The sequence below is a fragment of the Lampetra fluviatilis genome, chromosome 10, assembly GCF_964198595.1.
Source record: "Lampetra fluviatilis chromosome 10, kcLamFluv1.1, whole genome shotgun sequence".
Taxonomy (NCBI): Eukaryota; Metazoa; Chordata; class Hyperoartia; order Petromyzontiformes; family Petromyzontidae; genus Lampetra; species Lampetra fluviatilis.
In genome coordinates, this window is record NC_136284.1 from 159,991 (window position 1) to 184,527 (window position 24,537).

The 24,537-nt window shown below is 49.7% G+C and overlaps 1 protein-coding gene across 1 annotated transcript in view; it reads right to left on the reverse strand.

The window, feature by feature from the left end:
• POLE (DNA polymerase epsilon, catalytic subunit) overlaps positions 1 to 24,537 on the reverse strand; it is a 108,426-nt gene that overhangs the window by 56,120 nt on the left and 27,769 nt on the right. The window contains 13 exon segments of the mRNA XM_078860060.1: positions 12,422 to 12,617; positions 13,756 to 13,913; positions 15,941 to 16,085; positions 16,225 to 16,317; positions 17,426 to 17,574; positions 17,903 to 18,048; positions 18,638 to 18,784; positions 19,210 to 19,312; positions 21,599 to 21,727; positions 23,413 to 23,450; positions 23,453 to 23,520; positions 23,846 to 23,984; positions 23,987 to 24,056. Of these exon segments, the coding sequence (XP_078716186.1) occupies positions 12,422 to 12,617; positions 13,756 to 13,913; positions 15,941 to 16,085; positions 16,225 to 16,317; positions 17,426 to 17,574; positions 17,903 to 18,048; positions 18,638 to 18,784; positions 19,210 to 19,312; positions 21,599 to 21,727; positions 23,413 to 23,450; positions 23,453 to 23,520; positions 23,846 to 23,984; positions 23,987 to 24,056 (1,581 nt within the window).

Genomic DNA, 24,537 nt, shown 5'->3' on the forward strand with positions numbered 1-24,537 from the left:
CCCATCACCACTCACAACTGCCACTCACCCTCACCACTCACCCTCACAACAACCACTCACCCTCACCGCTCAACACTCACCCTCAGCACTCACCCTCACCACTCACCCTGACCACTCACCCTCACCACTAACCCTCACCACTCAACCTCACCACTAACCCTCACCATCACCACTCACCCTTACTAATCACCACTCAACCTCACTACTCCTCGTCACCACTCACCCTCACCACTCACCCCTCACCATCACCACTCACCCTCACCACTCACCATTCACCCTCACCATTCAGCCTCACCACTCACCCTCACCACTCACCCTCACCACTCACCACTCACCGTCACAACCACGACTCACCCTCACCACTCATCACTCAACCTCACTACTCACCATTCATCCTGACCAATCACCACCCACCACACTCCACTAACCCTCACCACTCAACCTCACCACTCACCCTCACCACTCACCCTCAAAACTAACCACTCTCTCACCACTCACCCTCACCACTCACCCCTCACCCATCACCACTCACCCTCACCACTCACCCTCACAACAACCACTCACCCTCACTGCTCAACACTCACCTTCAGCACTCACCCTCACCACTCACCCTCACCACTAACCCTCACTATCACCACTCACCCTCACTATCACCACTCACCCTTACTAGTCACCACTCAACCTCACCACTCGTCGTCACCACTCACCCTCACCACTCACCCCTCATCCTCACCACTCACCCCTCACCATCACCACTCACCCCTCTCCCTCACCACTCAACACTCACTCTCACCATTCACCCTCACCATTCAGCCTCACCACTCACCCTCACCACTCACCGTCACAACCACGACTCACCCTCACCACTCACCCTCACTACTCACCATTCATCCTGACCAATCACCACTGACCAATCACCACCCACCACTCTCCACTAACCCTCACCACTCAACCTCACCACTCACCCTCACCACTCACCCTCAAAACGAACCACTTTCTCACCACTCACCCTCACCACTCAGCACTCATCCTCACCACTCACCCTCACCACTCACGCTCACCCATCACCACTCACAACTGCCACTCACCCTCACCACTCACGCTCACCACTCACCCCTCACCGCTCACCACTCACCCATCACCACTCACAACTGCCACTCACCCTCACCACTCACCCTCACAACAACCACTCACCCTCACCGCTCACCACTCACCCTCAGCACTCACCCTCACCACTCACCCTGACCACTCACCCTGACCACTCACCCTCACCACTAACCCTCACCACTCACCCTTACCACTCAACCTCACCACTAACCCTCACCATCACCACTCACCCTTACTACTCACCACTCAACCTCACCACTCTTTGTCACCACTCAGCCTCACCACTCACCCCTCATCATCACCACTCACCCTCACCACTCTCCCTCACCACTCACCACTCACTCTCACCATTCACCCTCACCATTCAGCCTCACCACTCACCCTCACCACTTACCCTCACCACTCACCGTCACAACCACGACTCACCCTCACCACTCACCCTCACCACTCACCATTCATCCTGACCAATCACTACCCACCACACTCCACTAACCCTCACCACTCAACCTCACCACTCACCCTCACCACTCACCCTCAAAACTAACCACTCTCTCACCACTCACCACTCAGCACTCACCCTCACCACTCACCCTCACCACTCACCACTCACCCATCACCCATCACCACTCACAACTGCCACTCACCCTCACCACTCACCCTCACAACAACCACTCACCCTCACTGCTCAACACTCACCCTCAGCACTCACCCTCACCACTCACCCTGACCACTCACCCTCACCACTAACCCTCACCACTCACCCTTACCACTCAACCTCACCACTAACCCTCACCATCACCACTTACAACTGCCACTCACCCTCACCACTCACCCTCACCACTCACGCTCACCACTCACCCCTCACAGCTCACCACTCACCCATCACCACTCACAACTGCCACTCACCCTCACCACTCACCCTCACAACAACCACTCACCCTCACCGCTCACCACTCACCCTCAGCACTCACCCTCACCACTCACCCTGACCACTCACCCTGACCACTCACCCTGACCACTCACCCTCACCACTAACCCTCACCACTCACCCTTACCACTCAACCTCACCACTAACCCTCACCATCACCACTCACCCTCACCACTCTTTGTCACCACTCAGCCTCACCACTCACCCCTCACCATCACCACTCACCCTCACCACTCTCCCTCACCACTCACCACTCACTCTCACCATTCACCCTCACCATTCAGCCTCACCACTCACCCTCACCACTTACCCTCACCACTCACCGTCACAACCACGACTCACCCTCACCACTCACCCTCACCACTCAACCTCACCCTCACTACTCACCATTCATCCTGACCAATCACCACCCACCACTCTCCACTAACCCTCACCACTCAACCTCACCACTCACCCTCACCACTCACCCTCAAAACTAACCACTCTCTCACCACTCACCCTCACCACTCAGCACTCACCACTCACCCCTCACCGCTCACCACTCACCCATCACCACTCACAACTGCCACTCACCCTCACCACTCACCCTCACCACTCACGCTCACCACTCACCCATCACCGCTCACAACTGCCACTCACCCTCAATCTCACAACAACCACTCACCCTCACCGCTCACCACTCACCCTCAGCACTCACCCTCCCCACTCACCCTGACCACTCACCCTCAGCACTCACCCTCACCACTCACCCTTACTACTCAACCTCACCATCACCACTCACCCTTACTACTCACCACTCAACCTCACCAATCTTCGTCACCACTCACCCCTCACCATCACCACTCACTCTCACCATTCACACTCACCATTCAGCCTCACCACTCACCCTCACCACTCACCACTCACCGTCACAACCACGACTCACCCTCACCACTCAACCTCACTACTCACCATTCATCCTGACCAATCACCACTGACCAATCACCACCCACCACTCTCCACTAACCCTCAGCACTCAACCTCACCACTAACCCTCACCACTCACCCTCAAAACTAACCACTCTCTCACCACTCACCCTCACCACTCAGCACTCAGCACTCACCCTCACCACTCATCACTCACCCCTCACCACTCACCCATCACCACTCACAACTGCCACTCACCCTCACCACTCACCCTCACTGCTCAACACTCACCCTCAGCACTCACCCTCACCCTGACCACTCACCCTCACCATCACCACTCACCCTTACTACTCACCACTCAACCTCACCACTCGTCGTCACCACTCACCCTCATCACTCACCCCTCACCATCACCACTCACCACTCTCCCTCACCACTCTCCCTCACCACTCACTCTCACCATTCAGCCTCACCACTCACCCTCACCACTCACCGTCACAACCACGACTCACCCTCACCACTCACCACTCAACCTCACCCTCACTACTCACCATTCATCCTGACCAATCACCACTGACCAATCACCACCCACCACTCTCCACTAACCCTCACCACTCAACTTCACCACTCACCCTCACCACTCACCCTCAAAACTAACCACTCTCTCACCACTCACCCTCACCACTCACCCTCACCACTCACCCTCACCACTCACCGCTCACCACTCACCCATCAACACTCACAACTGCCACTCACCCTCACCACTCACCCTCACCACTCACCCTCACCACTCACGCTCACCACTCACCCCTCACCGCTCACCACTCACCCATCACCACTCACAACTGCCACTCACCCTCACCACTCACCCTCACAACAACCACTCACCCTCACCGCTCACCACTCACCCTCAGCACTCACCCTCACCACTCACCCTGACCACTCACCCTCACCACTAACCCTCACCACTCACCCTCACCACTAACCCTCACCATCACCACTCACCCTTACTACTCACCACTCAACCTCACCACTCTTTGTCACCACTCACCCTCACCACTCAACCTCACCCTCACTACTCACCATTCATCCTGACCAATCACCACCCACCACTCTCCACTAACCCTCACCACTCAACCTCACCACTCACCCTCACCACTCACCCTCAAAACTAACCACTCTCTCACCACTCACCCTCACCACTCACTCCTCACTGCTCACCACTCACCCATCACCGCTCACAACTGCCACTCACCCTCACCCTCACAACAACCACTCACCCTCACCGCTCACCACTCACCCTCAGCACTCACCCTCCCCACACACCCTGACCACTCACCCTCACCACTAACCCTCACCACTAACCCTCACCACTCACCCTTACCACTCAACCTCACCACTAACCCTCACCATCACCACTCACCCTCACCACTCTCCCTCACTCTCACCATTCACCCTCACCACTCACCGTCACAACCACGACTCACCACTCACCCTCACCACTCAACCTCACCCTCACTACTCACCATTTATCCTGACCAATCACCACTGACCAATCACCACTGACCAATCACCACCCACCACTCTCCACTAACCCTCATCACTCAACCTCACCACTCACCCTCAAAACTAACCACTCTCTCACCACTCACCCTCACCACTCAGCACTCACCACTCACCCTCACCACTCACGCTCACCACTCACAACTCACCCCTCACCGCTCACCACTTACCCATCACCACTCACAACTGCCACTCACCCTCACCACTCACCCCTCACCGCTCACCACTCACCCATCACCGCTCACAACTGCCACTCACCCTCACCACTCACCCTCACAACAACCACTCACCCTCACCGCTCACCACTCACCCTCAGCACTCACCCTCACCACTCACCCTGACCACTCACCCTCACCACTAACCCTCACCACTCACCCTTACCACTCAACCTCACCACTAACCATCACCATCACCACTCACCCTTACTACTCACCACTCAACCTCACCACTCTTCGTCACCACTCACCCTCAGCACTCACCACTCACTCTGACCATTCACCCTCACCATTCAGCCTCACCACTCACCCTCACCACTCACCGTCACAACCATGACTCACCCTCACCACTCCCCCTCACCACTCAACCTCACCCTCACTACTCACCATTCATCCTGACCAATCACCACTGACCAATCACCACCCACCACTCTCCACTAACCCTCACCACTCAACCTCACCACTCACCCTCACCACTCACCCTCAAAACTAACCACTCTCTCACCACTCACCCTCACCACTCAGCACTCACCCTCACCACTCACCACTCAACCTCACCACTCACCCTTACCACTCACCCCTCACCCTCACCCTCACCACTCACTCTCACCATTCACCCTCACCATTCAGCCTCACCACTCACCCTCACCACTCACCCTCAAAACTAACCACTCTCACCACTCACCCTCACCACTCACGCTCACCACTCACCCTCACCGCTCACCAATCACCCTCACCACTCACCCTCACCACTCACCCTGACCACTAACCACTCATCCTCACCAATCACACCCTCACCACTCACTCTCACCATTCACCCTCACCACTCACCCTCACCACTCACCCTCACCACTCACCACTCACCGTCACAACCACGACTCACCCTCACCACTCACCCTCACCACTCAACCTCACCACTCAACCTCACCCTCACTACTCACCATTCATCCTGACCAATCACCACTGACCAATCACCACCCACCACTCTCCACTAACCCTCACCACTCAACCTCACCACTCACCCTCACCACTCACCCTCAAAACTAACCACTCTCTCACCACTCACCGTCACCACTCAGCACTCACCCTCACCACTCACCCTCACCACTCACCCTCACCACTCACCCTCACCACTCACGCTCACCAATCACCACTCACCCCTCACCGCTCACCACTCACCCATCACCACTCACAACTGCCACTCACCCTCACCACTCACCCTCACCACTCACCCTCACAACAACCACTCACCCTCACCACTCACCCTGACCATGTTATGTTTGAAAGTTTTCAGGAGTTTTTAATAATATTTTTGCCCCGGTCAACGCCGGATATTTCCCATTCGTAGCAGTTGATATCGACTCTATAATCAACTTATTTTAAATGGGAACAGGGCGATTATAAATGAATCTACAACCATCGATTCCTTCGCGCGATTCAGAGAATCGATTCTTGGCGTGTCGGGTTTAAAAGTAATTACACAGTTGTATTTTCATTGGTATGTAATGTTTTAAAGTTTTCAGAAAATTTTAAATGTATTTTCCCCCCGGGCACCGCTGGGTATATCGAGTTTATAACACAAAGTCGTCGCCTGAGACGTGTGGCGTGTCGAGGCCTAGTACCGTGCAGAGCCTCCGGCCTCGCCTAGATCGCCCACCCGGCCGAACTAGGGGCTGGGCCGCAACCCCCACCCCCCCCCCCCCCGCGCTACAATAATACTGTCTAATCGCTATAATTTTATTATCTACCGACCCTATAATAGTGTAGTGACATAAGAAGGGAGGGGCTGCTGGGGGCTCTGGGATCCCAGGCGAGTCCAGACGCTTAAGCCTCTGGGCGCCAGGCGTTGGGTTCCCAGGCGCTTAAGCCTTTTTGGCGCCGCCAACGGGGGGGGGCTGTGTGTGCTCTGTGGGATGTCTGGTGGCGCACACGGCCCCACCCCTCGTTGGACCAGGCATAAAAGGAGAGCTCCCTGGACGATCAGGGTCCAGTTGTAACTCAAGACCCAAGACCCACGACCAGCCATCTGAAGACCCTGGGATGCTGTGAGAGCCAGTGGTGGGACTCTGGAACTCCCGACTCTACGACCTTGTGAGGGCGAGTTCCAGAGCGTAGCCAGAGTGGAGTATCTAGGCTGTGTACCTAGGCTGTAACAGAGTATCAGGACTGTTGGAGAGTTGGACTTGGAGTGTTGTATTGTAATAAAGAAGTTACCTCTACAAGTGTCTCCGGAACCCGTTACATTTGGCGTCAGAAGTGGCTATGGAGACAAGAAGTAAGCCACGTACCTTCAGTCCTGACGGCGATGAAGAAGAGCAAGCAGCGATGGGGCGGCCAACGCCGGCCGACAGCGACGCTGCACCGCCGGCCGACAACAACGCCGCACCGCCGGCTAAGCAGCTGTCTGCTCCGCCGACCGTCCCCTCTCCAGCGTCGGGAGCAGGTATGGAGGAGGCGCTGCTTCGCCTCGCAGAGCTGCTCTGCGCCACCGCCTCCCTCCTGGGCGAGATGCGGTGCTCACGGGCGATGGCGGGAGGGAGAGAGGAGGCGCGGCGCTCGCCTGAGCCCGCTGCCGCCAAACATGGTGGACGCCGCCGCCATTCCCGCCACCGGCGCCCCCCCCACGGATGTGAGGGATACTTCCGGGAATGACATCACTTCCACCGGAGGAGCAGTGACCGCTGGGAGCGATGTCACTTCCGGGCCCAGCGTGGGCCATCCCGGAGACGCCGCGTCATCAGCGCTGCGTCCCTCACTGCCGGGGCCGGGTGACAGCTGTTTGCAACCTAGCAACGCCGCGTCATCAGCGCTGCGACCTTCACTGCCGGACGACAGCTGGCTTCAACCTAGCATACCGTGTCATCAGCGCTGCGACCGGACAGTGAGGGCGCCATTCTTACTGTAACCAGCGCCGGGGCCGGCACATGGACCGACACGCTGGTCGCCGCCTTTGCTGCTCTGGCCAAAGGTTGGAGGTCGGGAGACCAGGCCCCTGACATTTCGTACATTTTACGCGCTCCAGATTAATGATTTTTTTTGTTGATATTTTCTTCATTGTCGTCGGGGAGTCGTGACTGTTGTTGGGTAAACTGTGTGGAGCTTCGCTCGTGAGTGTTGTCAATGTGTGTGCAAAACTTTTCTTGTGATTGTTAACAATGTATGGTTTGTATTGAGCTTTGTTCGTGATTGTTAATGTATAGCTTGTGCTGTCATTGTTAACGATGTATATACTGTATGGGGCATTTATCTTGAGATGGTGACATGCTGCCAAGGATTTGGAATTGTCATGCTGGCTCTCAAATATCTTGGGGTGCAGATCCTGACCAGGATGGCCCAGCGGGTGTTGCGTGTCTAACACGAGAGTTGTGGTCCCGTCATGCTATGGCTGACGGCTTGACCTGACAGCCCGGAGATAGAGACACTCCGTGGCATGTCTAGCCTAGTGGGCTGTGTGCTCACATGGCTCTGAGAGTGTGGTCCCGTCATGCGATGGCTGACGGCTTGACCTGACAGCCCGGAGATTGAAACACTCCGTGGCATGTCTAGCCTAGTGGGCTGTGCGCTCACATGGCTCGGAGAGTGTGGTCCCGTCATGGAGTAGCTGACGGCTTGACCTGACGGCCCGGAGGTTGAGACCCTCCGTGGTGCATCTGGAACAGTAGGCTCGCCCTGACAGCCCGGAGATTGAAACACTCCGAGGCGCGTTGAAACAGTGGGCTGGAGATTCTTGGTGTACAGGTGTAGTTGTCCCGTTACGTTGGGACTGTATCCCTCAGTTGTTAGGGTGCATGTTGTGCAGGGAGTGAACAATGGGTCGTCTCAGATCGGTCAGTACAGCTATATGCTGCGATGCGAGTCTTGGAGAGAGATTGGATCTCAGCTCGGTCGGTACAGCTATATGCTGCGATGCGAGTCTTGGAGAGAGGTTGGGTCTCAGATCGGTCGGTACAGCTATATGCTGCGATGCGAGTCTTGGAGAGAGATTGGATCTCAGCTCTGTCGGTACAGCTATATGCTGCGATGCGAGTCTTGGAGAGAGGTTGGGTCTCAGATCGGTCGGTACAGCTATATGCTGCGATGCGAGTCTTGGAGAGAGATTGGGTCTCAGATCGGTCGGTACAGCTATATGCTGCGATGCGAGTCTTGGAGAGAGATTGGGTCTCAGATCGGTCGGTACAGCTATATGCTGCGATGCGAGTCTTGGAGAGAGACTGGGTTGAAGCCCCCCCGATATGGCCGACGTGCGCGGTTTTAGGATGGAGACGCCACGTTGGAAAGGCGGGGGGTGCTAACGGTTGACATGTAATGTCGGTGGTGGTCCTCATTGAGGGCTGCTGGGACGCAAGCACGGGATGCCTTTTGGAGATGCGGTTCGCGCGTGCGGCCACCATTTCTGGGCAGGAGCAGGCTGATTTATTTTGTTTGTGTCATGTAAATTTTATATATATATTTTAAAATGTAGATACTGGAGCAGCCCTGAAGTGCGACTTCTTTGCCCAGTACATGGGTCGGCCCTGAAGTACGACTTCTCGACCCGGGACGTAGACAGACGTCCGGATAAGTGTGTGTAGAGGGGTGATAGACATGTTGGTCTTTGCCTTCTCACCACCTGACGGATGGGAGGGTGGCAGGGTGGTGTGGATCCCTGCCATCCATGCGGTGATTGTGTGATTTCGGTTCGATTACCGGTGTTGGTTGTGCATCCAACGCGTCGGAATCTGTATATTTGTTGTTGTTAATTCCCCGTTTTCTATGCGGATCCCGAGGAGGGCTAGGTGTGCCGCGGGTCGTTTGTTCACGTGTCATTGCTTCACCTTTTTGTTGATTGATGCTTGTATATAGTGTAAAGTTGTACAGGTTGGTTATGGTATTTATGGTTGCTTTCTTGTTCTCTTTTATTTTCCTGTTGAGGCTCGCGTATTTTTTTTCTCTCTCTCCCTTTTGTTAATTTAAACTTTCTAATTATTGACAGCCGGGACGGCTGGAGGCTACGTAGAGGGGGGTAATGTAGTGACACAAGAAGGGAGGGGCTGCTGGGGGCTCTGGGATCCCAGGCGAGTCCAGACGCTTAAGCCTCTGGGCGCCAGGCGCTGGGTTCCCAGGGGGTCCAGACGCTTAAGCCTCTGGGCGCCAGGCGTTGGGTGCCCAGGCGCTTAAGCCTTTTTGGCGCCGCCAACGGGGGGGGGCTGTGTGTGCTCTGTGGGATGTCTGGTGGCGCACACGGCCCCACCCCTCGTTGGACCAGGCATAAAAGGAGAGCTCCCTGGACGATCAGGGCCCAGTTGTAACTCAAGACCCAAGACCCACGACCAGCCATCTGAAGACCCTGGGATGCTGTGAGAGCCAGTGGTGGGATTCTGGAACTCCCGACTCTACGACCTTGTGAGGGCGAGTTCCAGAGCGTAGCCAGAGTGGAGTATCTAGGCTGAGTATCTAGGCTGTGTACCTAGGCTGTAACAGAGTATCAGGACTGTTGGAGAGTTGGACTTGGAGTGTTGTATTGTAATAAAGAAGTTACCTCTACAAGTGTCTCCGGAACCCATTACAATAGTAAGTGCACACATTGGGGTGGGGGGGGAAGTGAAACTTTGATGTATTTACCTCAGCGTCGCGTGTTAATGCGTGTGCATATTTTTTACGGGAATTAAAAATGGCGTCCACCCCGCAGCAAAGGCGTCGCTACCCGTTGCCAGGGGCAACCCCCGTGGTCCGCGCCGGTCGGCAATAGTAAATAAATAAATAAAGAGAAATCGCACAAAATCGATAATCGGACCGATTTAAAGGCGACGAACGAAAAATCGGAAATGCCTACGTTCACCGCGGGGCCGGGGGCGTGCCCATCTGCAAAAATATTTCTTCCTAAACCCCACGGCCCAAGCGCCAAATCCCTCGCAAGCGACCGTACGCAGAGGAACAGACAAAAAGTGACGTTTATAGGTTAGATAGATACACACAGAAAAAAACACTCTCTTACATGTACTCAAAACATTCTCACACATAGTAACACACTCAAGACAATTCCATACATCCACTCTCACACATTCGTACAAATAAATGCAAGCAAAATCACACTCATTACTTTAAAAAAACATTCCTAAAATAATTATACAACTTAGCTCAGCTGCAGCCCAGCTAAAATGCACAGAATGATGTCTCAGTGGCCATGTTGCAAAGTGACCTGATGCAACGGCAGCCATGTTGCATCAGGATTTTTGTCCTGGCAGCTGATTTGGTTGGTGTAACAAATGACAATCCCTAGCAACCACTGACACGTATCCTTATTCGCAAAGTGACTGCAACATGTCCAGATACTTCAAGTTTTACATGACGCTCTTTCGGTACCTATACTAATCAGCAGCTGGTAGGATTTACGCAGCTTTTCCATACTCAACACCCAGAATTCCTGGCAACAAATGACAGCTCAACAAAGTGGCTTATCGCGTGGACATTTACAGCAGCCAAACACTCTAAACGCATGTTGATTCTAAATGTGTAGGGAAAACCGGAGGACTCGGGGAAAAATCCACGCGACCACGGGGAGAACATGCAAACACCAAATATACAGGCATCATCAGGGTCAGGATAAAACCACGACCACCTGTATACCAGACAAGGTAGTTAACATCTCGCCACCATGACTTAATTGTGCCAGGAACAGTTTTAAGATGTAATCTGCCAGTTCTGACATTTGCTGTATTAAGTATATTTTATTTAACAGCAATTTATATTTGTGCAGTTTTAGATATACAGGGTGTTTCAAAAAGATGAACCCAATTTCAAAGCAGTATATTTCACGATGGCAACATGTTACAATTACACAAAAAGTTACAAACGGTTTAATGAGTTGTCAAGTTTTACTAACCATTTTATAAATGCTCTATGTGCCCTCCACCTGCTGTACGGACAACATAGAGACGATAGTTGAATTCGTCCCAAATGCCTCTCTTCTCACGTTTTTCTCTGAGGTGCGTGGTGATTTTTCAAACTTTAATTATGTTTTCTGTGCTTAAAACTCTTTAAAAAACTGTGGGGTCTAGAACGGACTCGTGAAATTCGGAGAGAACTCGGAGTTAAGTTTTGTTTGTTTTGTTGAATTACATAAAGTGTGCCATCTAATGGGGAAATGGGGGCATTACCGGAGGAAGGTAAAATTGAATTTAATAATAATATTTGGACATGTTCGGCGGGCCGGATTAAAAAGCCCAACGGGCCGTACTTTGCCCATGTCTGGGCTAGGGGCTGTTTGTACGCTGGGAGAGGCATATAACGGTAATCATTTGAAACTATGCCTCACTCTTTCAAGTGGTAAGAGTTTAATTCATGGGCGGTTTGTGGTTGCAGAGATATAGTGATTTCAAATCAGGTCCATCCTGTACACTGCGATGTTCCTCTGTGTAATCCCAATTGAGTAACTTTGTGTAATTTTTTCACTAATTTGGAAAATTAGAAGTGTAATGCCAGCACACAATGGCCTCCTCATTTAGAATTATTTCAAGGGATCTTTAATGTCCACTATTAAGCAGACGGTGCGTTGTATCTTATCCCTAATACACCTGCAGTAATAACAAGGGTGGGCTGCCGGATTCAAATCATGAACCTCTGCAACAAGCGGAAAACTCGCGACCACTGGGCCATGTCACAGTAACATTCTTACAGAAGCAGACATCAAAAAAGCACGGGTTCCTTCAGCACCGTCACTTACCTTACTGTAGAGCACATCGAGCCAGTAATCGGCTACCTTGGCCACGGCAGCATAAACCTCCTGCAAGTTGGAGCCCTTGAGGAACGCCTCGAACACCGACGACTGAAAGATTTTGATGAGCTGTAGCTCTCCGCGCCGCTTCACCTCAAACCCCTTGAGTTCGGCCAGAGAACCGTCCTCGTTGAACACCGCATACCTGCGTCAAAAGGCAGCACAGGGACACTTGTACACGGCGACAACTCAAGCACAGGCAGACTCACAGACGTGCCATTTGAAAAACACTTGCAAATGACTTACTCTCTTTCTACTGGATATTATTATCATGCTTGTTTACACAGGAAAGCCTCACTGAATCTCAAGACATTTTTCATGAGGGTCCAGCCTAGTTTTCAGAGCGTTGCTGTGTATAATCCCAATAGAGTAATTTGCAGGTAATTATTCAGCTTTAGGATTTGATCTTATGTTATATAAATTTATATAGCGACTTATTCCAAGGAGCTTAACAACAATTATAAATTGTTACAAAAGATAACAGTGGTTGAGATAAAGTGGGATTGTTATGGTGCCAGTTACGAGAACAGGTGCGAGTGGTTAACAAGCGGTTGGGATGATTGGCCAATACCAGTTATATTGTGGAGATTTCTGTTAGCTATGGAAAACCCAGAGGAAAACCATGCCGAAGAAGTGGACATTATACAAACTCCACACAGAAAGCTGCCCAAATCAGGAATCAAACCTCGACGCTTCTTGCTGAGGCATAAGTAGCAACTATGATCTAAGAAGAATTGCAATGTAAATTGGGTAACCACTGAAAATCAATGTCTAATTTGGAAATATAGTTGATGGTTCCAGAGAAGTCTGTAGATTTGCTTTGGTTGATATAATTTCCAAAGTAAAAATATTTAAGAATATATTTATCCCAAACGCCATTTACATTTTTCTAATAAAAATAAAGGTAAAGTTGCGGCCCTGCAATTTCTTATCATGGCACTGCTGCCGGAAGGGCTTCCACTGAAGTGAATTCTCGAGGGTATTTGGTTTATTTTTCCCCATTGACAAGACGTGTTGGAAGAGGTGTACCCACCCACACTCTACCCCACCACATGCGACCGACCTGCTGATTGACTGCACTGTATCCATGTCTGGTAGGTGGATGGAGGTGGTGGGGAGGGATTTGAGAAATTTTTACCATAGTTTCAACAGGCGGGTGGAATCGAGCCGACGACCGCTGGATTGCAAGATCAGTGAGTGTGGTGCGAACCGTGACACCACTGTGACAGCTCCAATTATTGTTGAATCAGAGCTAAAATCATGACCTTTTTCCCCCAACCCACCTCTTCTTCAGTTTCTTGCCCTCCTCTTTGGACGCTGGCAGGATCATGGCCAAGTACGGCCCATCCACCTCGAAGAATATGGAATTTTCCGAGCGAGTCTCGTACCGAAGAGACCTGGGCTCGGTGAGCTCCTGGTACTGGTGGTTTGTAAAGCTCTCCTGCAAAACGCACAACACAAAAACAGCCGTGCGTTTTTATTTGTAACTAGCTTGTTAGCCCGTCCTAGGACGGAAGCTGTAATATTAAAGATGTAAATTAACGTTTAATTGTGATTGTTAATTTTATTTGGAAATGTAGCAACAAAAATATTTTTTTCTTAACTTAGTAAATGAAATTAAGGACTTTGGAAGATTTCTTGGTATACAATATTTTATGAATCTCTTATCACTGTTCAAAAGGTTTCCCTGCAGTTGGCTATCCTTGATGGACACTTTGATCTGCGGAGGATATCAGATCTAGACAGAGCCACATACAACTGGCCATGGGAAAATACGGGTTTATTGAGATAAATACCCAAATTTTCAAAAGTCTGACCCTGCGACTTGTTGATCGTCATCGCATACGCAGGAATTATCGGAATTTGTCGTCGTTTCAGTACGAAAGGAAGAGTGACATCACTTGGAGCTAGGTCGAGTCTCGGGATGAAGACGATTTCGCCTCGGTTGCAAAAGCGAACAATCTCTGTGGCTGTATAATTTGAAAAAACCCGTAATTTCACTTTAGCACTGTTTTCAAATCACCTGAAGCTGTTAACTGAAAAAATGTATCTTTACCGATGGACGCTTGATAGCGAAGAGTGAAGAAAGGAGAGTGCTGATAGTGTCTGAAGAAACTTAGCAAATAATGAAGCCCAAAGAGAAGCATTAGAGTTACGAATAAAATGATCAGAGTATAATTGTATCTTATCTAAATGTAATGGCAGGGATTATTGAAAAAAATGATGTCATCAAACACTTAACTGAATTTCACTGTAGCACTGTATTAATGGCAGTGAATGTTGCACAAAAGGAAGTCATAAAACACCTCGCAGCATTTGACTGCAGCACTGCATTAATGGCAGTGGTTGTTGCACGCAAATGTGTCATAAAACACCTGACGGAATGTCACAGTAGCACTGTATTTAACGGACCTTCAATTACTTGCAATTCACTGCTCTGATACTTACTTATCTTCTGCTTTCGCTCGCTGGGGTTGAAAACAATTGGAATTCGATACAATGTCTGCAAAAAATGTTTATTGTAGCATAATTTGGAAGCGAAAAGTAGACTTACCTTTTGTTGGACGTGCCGAAGGAATAAATAAAGGCACCAAGTGCACTGTGATGCGGCGTAGAATTATTTATCGCCTTCACTTTCTATAAAGATACGTGAAATCGAAAGCGAATTTGCGTAAAAAAATTATCATAGCCGCTCGACCTTCTTCTGAATAATAATGAGGGCGGGGGGCATGTGGATTGACGTCACGTGCGAGACACACACACAGCCTTTTTTTGGCTCCTTATATTAGTTGCTGCGTTGATTTCTTTAATAGCTTTACTTTCCATAAATAAAGGTCAAAATGAAAGGTAATTTTCGTAAACAAATGTTCGTTTCCACTCCACCTTCTTCATGCGGAGTGACGTCACCCGTTCATTATTAATGACGGGTGACGTTCGGTAAAGTCACGTAGAAGGGAAATAATGGTGAGAATTTTTATTTATTTATTATTATTATTATTTTTCCTTCTATGTGACTTTACCAAAAGAACCAAGAAAATAATATGTATATTTACATGAGGTGTGTTCATGCATATTCAAATACACAGCACATTAGCAGAAGAACTTGGGCATGGCAGCGCAACATTTCTTGCACTGACTGAGAGAAATGGAATCACCTCAAATTAATTGTGCGTGAGCTCAGCTGTGTACCGAGTTCCAAATTAGAGTCTCTAAAGTTCCCAGACAAACTCATGTTTTACGTGACACAAGACGTAGCATTACAAAACCACTATCGAGTTCCCCACAAAGCAGTACTGATTTCATCGACCCCGGAGGCATGATGGGATATTAATTCGCAACCTTCCAATTGCGAGCCGCTTGCTCGACCACTGAGCCACGGGCCGGATGTTTCAATGACTGTCGTGGAGATGTGTGTTAGAACCTGACGTTGTCCTACAGGGTGCCCGAGGGCACAGGGCCACAACATACCTTGACCAGGATGTTGAGCATGGCGCCCGGGTACGAGACGGTGACCTTGGGCTTCTCGGCACTGCTCGTGTGGAAGATATAATTCTCGGGGAAGGAGCTGGGTAGTGCGCACCAGATCCCATCCGTGTCCAGCTCCAGCGGGCGGCTGCGGAAAGTCATCAGCGGCAAAGCAAATTAATCAGCACCGTTTAATCTGACCCGTGTCAAAGTGATATATCTTTAACTTAATATTTTTCACAAGCATGTTGCAAGTGAATAAAGCATTGTCAATCGTTAGAACTCACCCGATCTGTTCCACAAGCTCACGGGCCTGCATGATAATGTTGGCTCCAGTGTGGCACACAATCCCGGCCATCTCCATCGAATACCAACGTGCCCTGCCACACGCAGAGGAACGGGGCAACACAACACGCTCATCCTCTCCTTAAACACGGGCGCAAGAGAGACATAGCAGGGCTGCACGTTTAGTCTAGCATTACTATTGCAGCAATACGTGGCAGGCTGACACCACATGACCTAAGCCAAAGCCGGCTGCACAAATCACACGTCAGTCTGTACCACATGGCAAAAGCACGAGTTGCATAATTTACACAAACACAAGATCCCTTGTACAAGACTGCTGGGGCTCATACTGCTAGCAAGCACCTAAGACAGCCTGCGTAGTGCACAGATATTGTGGCAGAAATCTAGAACAACCCCCGGCCACTTTTGTCTCCCAGTGCTGATGTTTCATACACCAGACGAAGTACTCAGTTAAGGCTGAATTGACCTCGGGGAAGCTCAAGACACTCATCATCGATCAGAATCGGAATCTTTATTTATGCTAGAGGAGTCCCGTTGACCTATAAAGCTCTTTTTCATAAATTTCCAGTCGGGGCAGGTCAGAAAGTTACAACAAACAATAAAAAAAAACACGATAGAAGTGCAAAGTAGAGGAAAAGTAAGCAAATCATTTTAGTATATATCTATGTTCATATTACCAGGTAAAGCCAGGTAAAGCCTGGTAATATGGCTTATCGTGTTGGCCATGAGCAGAAACCGAATTCAATTTGCCGTGTTTTAGCACAATGCGCGAACGGCTGTGTTGGCGCTGCCAAAATAAATAATTTGGAATAATTTACACTCACGTGCACACAACTGAGAACAGTATTCCCTCGTTATTCACGAATTTGCTATTCGCAATTTTAGCCATCACCGAATCGCATTTGGAACTAAACAGGACTGCATCGAGAGAGAGAAAGAAAGTAATGAGATAAAGTGGTGATGCGGTAAGTTAATTTATAAACTATTATTTAATACTTCAATATATTTTTTTCATTAATGTTTATTAAAACCAATTAATTTATTTGCGTAATGATAATTTTCATGTATTTATGCCTTTCCGCAGCCCAATATCATTATCCACAACATTTTCTATTCACATGCATCGTACCCCTCGTGAAAAACGAGGGAATACTGTGTGCATAAAGAGGCATCGACACTCACCCTTTGCGCATGACGTATCCGTAGAAGGAGTTGAGGATGCACTTGTGTGCCAACTGCAGAGAGTCGTACAGGATCTCCATGTTCCGGCAGCGTTTAACCTCCGCGGCGTCACCGCTATCCGCGGCACTGCCCAGCTTGCGCTTCCAGACCTGCACCAAAACACGCACACGCAACATGCGATGCCACGCATTGCAATACCACAGTGAGCAAAACATCACACCCAAGCCTTACACACCATCGGGGCAAGAGCTGCTAGAGCAGTGGAATGGCCCGGCAGTAGCGCTTTCGCCATTACAGTGAGTATTGCTCCTCTGCCCTCTACTGGAGGGCGACTGCCCAGTACCGCCCTTCATGAGCCTCTTCCACAGAGGCCGATGTTGACACCGCTGGTGCCGGTCATCGGCAAGTCCAATCGGCTCCAAAACCTCCCTCAGCCCATCTCTTCTACAGCCCATACATAGGTACATACGCACGCACCTTGTGAAGGCCCTTGAAGTCGTAGCGGCGATCTCGGAACGCACGCACCGTGTCCACATAGAAGGAGTTCTCACGCTGGCACACGGTGGTCATGCGCTCTTCCATGCGCGTCACCCGCACCTTCTTGTAGGCCTTGTGGCAGTAATCTAGAGTGCACGCAAACACACGTGCATTCTAGACCTCTCTTTGTTTTTTCTCTTTATGCATGTTAGATGTTAAGGGTCAAGTTTTAAATGTTCAAGGTAAGGTATTAGATGTTCAGGGTCAGGTGTTAGATCAATTTAACACGTAGGCTTTCGCGACCAATATTATGCATAATATTGGTTTTTGGGTCAGATCGCGTTATTATAAATGTGTCGAATCAGGTGCTAGATGTTCAGGGTCTGGTGTTAGATGTTCAGGTGTTGGATGTTCAGGGTCAAGGTGTTGGATGTTACGGGTCAAGGTGTTGGATGTTCAGGGTCAAGGTGATTGATGTTCAGGGTCAAGGTGTTAGATGTTCAGGGTCAAGGTGCTGGATGTCCAGGGTCGGGTTTTAGATGTTCAGGGTCAGGTATTAGATGTTCAGGGTCAGGTGTTAGATGTTCAGGGTCAAGGTGCTGGATGTTCAGGGCCAGGTGTTAGATGTTCAGGGTCAAGGTATTAGATGTTCAGGGTCAAGGTGCTGGATGTTAAGTGCGAGAGTCAGATGTGTTGTGTTAAGGGATTGGGGCTCTGGATGGCACCGCAGTTTACCTGCAAGGCGCTTCTTCTCGTACTTGGCTTGGTCCTCCCGGGACAGAGTGTGGAAGGCTCGCGGAGGTCCACCGGGGAACATGGATGGGAATTTTTCACTCTCCAGCTGCTGCTGGATGCGGTGAAACTCGCTCCGAGTGGCTGGCACTGTGAACGAGCGACGATATGATCACACACGTTGGAGCTGCCTGATATTGCAAAAGGATGGTGGACCAGAGAAGTAGATCAGAGCCAGAATCCAAGCATAACCTTGCTGAGTCTCAATACTCTTTTTCATCATGGTCCTGCCATGTGTAATCCAAATTCAGTCATTTGCAGTAAGTATTTTAGCATTGAGATGTTTTTTGGCCAATACCAGTTACATTTTATGTTTTTGCTATGGAATGTATTTAAAAAACACAAAAACTCATGCAGAACTGGGGGAGAACAAACAAACTCCACACAGAAAGGCACCCGAATGGGAATCAAACCCAGGCCCTTCTTGCCGTGAGACACAAGTGCTACCATTGCTCCACTATCCACCGCCCCAAATTGCAAGTAATGCCATGGCACAAAACAAATAGTTCACTCACTGAACTCCCCGCGCCACTGCCAAGCCATGCGACGCTGGCAGCTAGCACCTGGCTTGTTGAAGTCACAGGCTGCACACGTCGCCTCGTCCACCATGGCGGACGGCTGCAGTTCAAACAAAGGTAAAGACAAAGATCCACCATATAGACAGTTGGGGCAAGTGATGTTAGCAATCACCTATGAAGGCCGGCACGGCCCACAAGGGGGTGGGTGGCCAGCACCATGCCCAGCTGCATTTGTCTCCCCAGTGGTAATGTTTACACATCGCACCAGATATACATTTCAAGCCAAGTCGACCTAGGGAAGGCGCAACACCAGTTCAGATAATCATCACTGGTGTTGACCGTGAGCGGGAATCGAGCATAGGTCACTGGGTTCGTTGCGCAGCACGCTAACCGCTACACTACCGCTGACCCCTTGCAGCTCAAACACACATAGAGCATCCCTCGCAATCGCAAACGATGACTACTCAACTTCAGCCAAAATGTTAATCCATCATTAATATCTGGGTGAGGCAACATAATGATCTGGAGTCAAATGTGTGTGGTTCAGACACTCCACCACCCGACACGGCCACACAAATTAAACTGTCGCGTGTACAAGTGTCGAACAACGCGCCAATTAGAATTGTTTCAGCTCACTGGTAAGTTGAAGAATAATTCTCACTACCAAATTTAGCAATTTCATATGATGCTTCAATTAAAACTGCGTCAAACTTCATCAAGACAAAATCCAGGAAGTTAGAATAAAACTCCAGGACATAGTTTCAAATGAAACGTTGTACCTAATTTGATAAATTTGCTTGTGAGAATTGATATTCAGGCCACTGCAGAGCTCAAACAATAATTATTACAGTATAACACACTTGTGGTGGTGGAAAGCCTTACTGACACGCATGGTGGTGGAATTCCTGCAATCACGAAAGCTTCAAATCAAATTTGAACCACCTCTACAGGGAGGATTTAAGTTTGTTTTCTCTCTCTGTGTGTTTCTGTGTTGTCTCTCTCTGCTTGTGTGTCTGTCTATGTGTCTCCGTGTCTGTGTTTTGTCTCTCTCTCAAATTTCACACTTATCTTCTAATTTAGCAATCTTTGAAAGAACGTAATCAACCAGGCTCTGCGTTAACTGCATGTTAACCGACTCTCTGTGTTGCATTGCATTACATTTACAAATTTTACAAAGTTTGTTTTCTCAAACTTCCTATTTCTCTCTCTAAAATTTGCCAGGTTTGTTAAGTTTGTTTTCTCCATTTGCTCTTTCTCTCCCCCGGCTGCTACGGGGTGGATTTCCACACAACTCTCTCATTGACATGCTAATTTCTCTACCCCCCCCCCCCATCTCTCTCTGCCCCAACCCCCATCCCCCCCCTCTCTCTATTTAAGGCCTCGACACAGAGGTGTTGTTTCTCTCTGTGCCTATGTGTGTCTGTGTTGTCTCTCTCTGCTTGTGTCTCTCTATGTGTCTCCGTGTCTGTGTTTTGATTCTCTCTCAAATTTAGCAATCTTTGGAAGAATGTAATCAACCAGGTAGGGTGTTGACTGTTGTGTTAGCCGACTGTTTTATATTGTATTATATTTCTAAGTTTACTAGGTTTTTTTCTCATTCATTCTTACCTGATGACGATTGCGTGCATTGCAATCGAAACGCCGTATTCTATTATTTAATTTATTTTCTTTCTACGTGACTTTCCCGAAAGAAACAAAGAGTAATTCCTGCAGTCACGAAGGCTTCAAATCAATAAATTTTTCTTCTTGGTTCTTTCGGTAATCCTGCATAATGCACGGGCATAATATGACTTTGAAACCCCCCGCCTACCTCCTACGTATTTCCCATAAATATGCTAAATTCCTCTTGATATGCAAATTCTTTTGTCAAGGCGCTCTTCTTCCCCCTCCAACCCAGCTTAAATATACGCTCCAAGCTTGGTGGTGTTTCATTCTTCACCTGAGGACGTCTGCTTGCGTTGTGGCCGAAACATCGTGAGAATTATTTTATTATGTTTTATTTTTATTATTTCCCTTCTACGTGACTTTACCGAAAGAACCAAGAAGATTGATCCCTGCAGTCACGAAAGCTTTAAATCGAAATTCAATACATTTTATTAATATGCTTGTTTGCTCAGGAAAAACCTCACCGAATCTTTACTCTGTTTCAGGATGGTTCTGCTAAGTTAGGAAATCGCAGAACCAAGATAAAACCCATTCAGAGCAGGGAAAGAATAAACTCAAAAGTCAGGAATCAAAACTAGGCCTGTCTTGCCGTGGGACATGATTGTTACCGCTACGTGACCCTGCTGCTCATATTCCTATCACGTCGTAATAATCCACCGAGCCCATGTGCAAAGATCACGTGACGCCAAATGGAGCATTGGGCGAGCGTGCAAGGCTGCACCTGCAGGCGGTTGGTCAGGATGATGTTGGGGTACATGGCCCCCACGTCCAGGTGGTAAATGAGTGGACACTCGATCCGGCTTGGCACTTCCTGCAAAGCACGAAGCTTGGACCGCACCTCCTCGCACACCTGTGTGGAGTGGGTGCACGCACACAACAGCAACGACAACCGCTGTTCAACGCTAAGTGGCGGTGACATCACCATGGTGCTTGTGCAAAGTTAGGTGAACCCTTAGGCCATGTGAAGTGTCTGAAGGCTCAATGCTGTGAGGTCATGAAACAGACCCAGATGTCATGGGTCAACTGAGATGACTGGCAGATGTGTCCCCTATGTGCCAATTGTGTCCCCTATGTGCCAATTGGCTGCCCCTCTACCCTCCACTGTTGTTGGTGGGCGACTGCTTCCAACTGCCAAGTAGCGTCTTTAAAGAGCCTCTTCCATCAAAACAAATCTTGACACTACTGGTATCGGTCATCAGCAAGTCCACTCAACTCCACATATTCCTCTACCACATCAGCCCATCTCTTCTCTATCCAGTGCCGGGCACATTTAGCCCCCTCTATCCGACCAAATAGAAGCTGCTTGGGAATGTGGGCTACATGACCCAGCCAAAGCAGCCTTGCTTAATGGAGGAGCTCAGTGATGGGACTGGGTCCAGATCGTTCAAGGATCTGTGAGCTCCTCACACAATCCAGGCTGGTTAAACCCAGGATGAAACGTAGGCAGGCCAAACTGAATGTTTCTAATCGGCGCAGATGTTCCATTCGAGGGGTCCACTTTTCACATGCATAGAGAAGGGAGGCCATAACAAACCTTTGGGTTTGAAAAAACCTGAAAGGTTCTTGAGGAGTGACGAACCTGGTAGCTTTCACACAGTGTTAATTAACCAATGGAAACATAATACTGCCCCCGACTGATTCGGAGTGAGACATCTGCTGTCAAACCGGAGCTGGTCAGAAGCACACTGCCCAGGTATGAAATCTTGTCCACTCCCTCCACAACTTCCCAATCACTCATGGGGAGTTGAGGGCGTGGAGTGTTTGATGGCACAACATATCCAGGCAGGTGCTTAGTATTTGGTGGGGCTGATGGTAAGGCCCCACCTCTTAGTGAACACTCGAGGTTCAGCATTAGAGCATCCAACTCTTTCTCAGAATGAGGAGCAATCATGAAATAATCATAAAAAATAACATGGTTGACTATAGGGAGCAAACCCTTGATCACATCAGGGCATCGATCAGCCTTTCATTGTATCTGTAGCGGATAAAAAATTCCTCTGGTACAGCAATGAAAAACTTCCCAAACTATGTGGTCGAAAAATATGTCAAATAAAGTAAGCGCCACAAGACAGAAATGTAAGTCACGTTGAAATGCCCTACATCAAGGACAGAGAATATGGCATCTATGCAGGACCGCTTCGGTCCTGCATAGATCCCCGTATCGACTAAACATAGTGGTGGGGCAAGTGCTTTTAGTGAGCACCTATGAAAGCCGGCATGGCACACAAGGGGGTGGGTGGCAAGTACTATGGCCGCCTTTGTCTACCCAGTGGTGATGTTTACACATCGGAGCAGGTCCTCATTTCAAGCTGAGTCGACCTAGGGGAGGCCCAAGACCGATTAAAAAAATCATCACCGGTGTTGGCCGTAAGTGGGATCGAACTCGGTTCGTTGGGTTCGAAGTGCATAACACTATCTACTGCTCGCCACCTACGACACTCACCTGTTATCACACATCAAGGCTGGCTGCTGGCCACTAGTGATTTTTCTGGTCCCAACCAAAGATGTGTAATTTTCACATCCACCAACACCAACCTCAGAGAAGTTGTTGACCTTGTCCAGAGGAATCTTTCCTCCTCCTCCAGCGCATGCTTCAGGGTGGTCTCAACCTTCTCCATGAGCTCCTCAACACACACCTGGGTTCTATCAGACCACAGTCGCATGTTCGCAGCGTCACCCTCACTATCACTGATCAGTGCTCATCAGCACACAGTGCAAGTGTCCCGGCATCACCCTCGCCACTAATCTTCAGCAGTCAGATGTGGTGGTGCATGCCTGTAACCCAGAGACGGCATAGCGTTAGATGCAAAAGAAGAGGCAACATTCTGCCACGTGTTGGGAGGGTTTGAGATGTCCCCGGCATAAACGGTGCTCAATCAAAACAAATCATTATGATTCATCATCATTATAATTATTATTCAGGCACGTCGCGACACCACCACTGCAGGGAGAAAACGTTGACACCAACCATCTTGAAGCGACAGGGATGTCACTGCGGAAGACGCCGCACTCCAGGGCCTCCACGTGGCCCCCTACATAGGTCTCCGAGTCCAGCACGTGGCCGTCGCCCGTTAGCCGGTTGAACTCCTCCTGCTGCTTGTTGGGAACACGATGTTGGCATGGAATGCCTGCACCATGAGTAGTGCCTCGCACAGAGTGCCAGAGCCCTTCCGAAGCACCTGTGACAAAGCCAAAGACAAACATCCCCCGTATAGCTGATACAGGACTGTAAGGGGCAAGTGCTGTTAGCGAGCAATGCCTATGAAGGCCAGCACGGTACGTGATGGGGTGGTGGTGGGCCAGCACCACGCCCGGCCGCCTTTGTCCCCGAGTGGTGATGTTTGCACACTACATGGTACTCATTTGAGGCCGAGGTTGACCTAGTGGAGACCCAGGACCCCTTCAGATATTTGTCATCGATGTTGGCCTGTGAGCAAAAATCGAACTCGGGTCGCCGGGTTCGAAGTGCAGCGCGCTAATCACTGCACCACCACCCCCAAACCCGTGTGTAAGCGCATTCGCTGCCAGAGAGGGTGTTGTTAGCAAGCAGCTGTTTAACATCCCAATGATGAACTCTAAACCGTGTTAGACTCGAGCCAATGATGCTTACTGTCACGCTTGTTTAAACATGAAGTCCCACCGAGTTTCAAGACTCTTTTT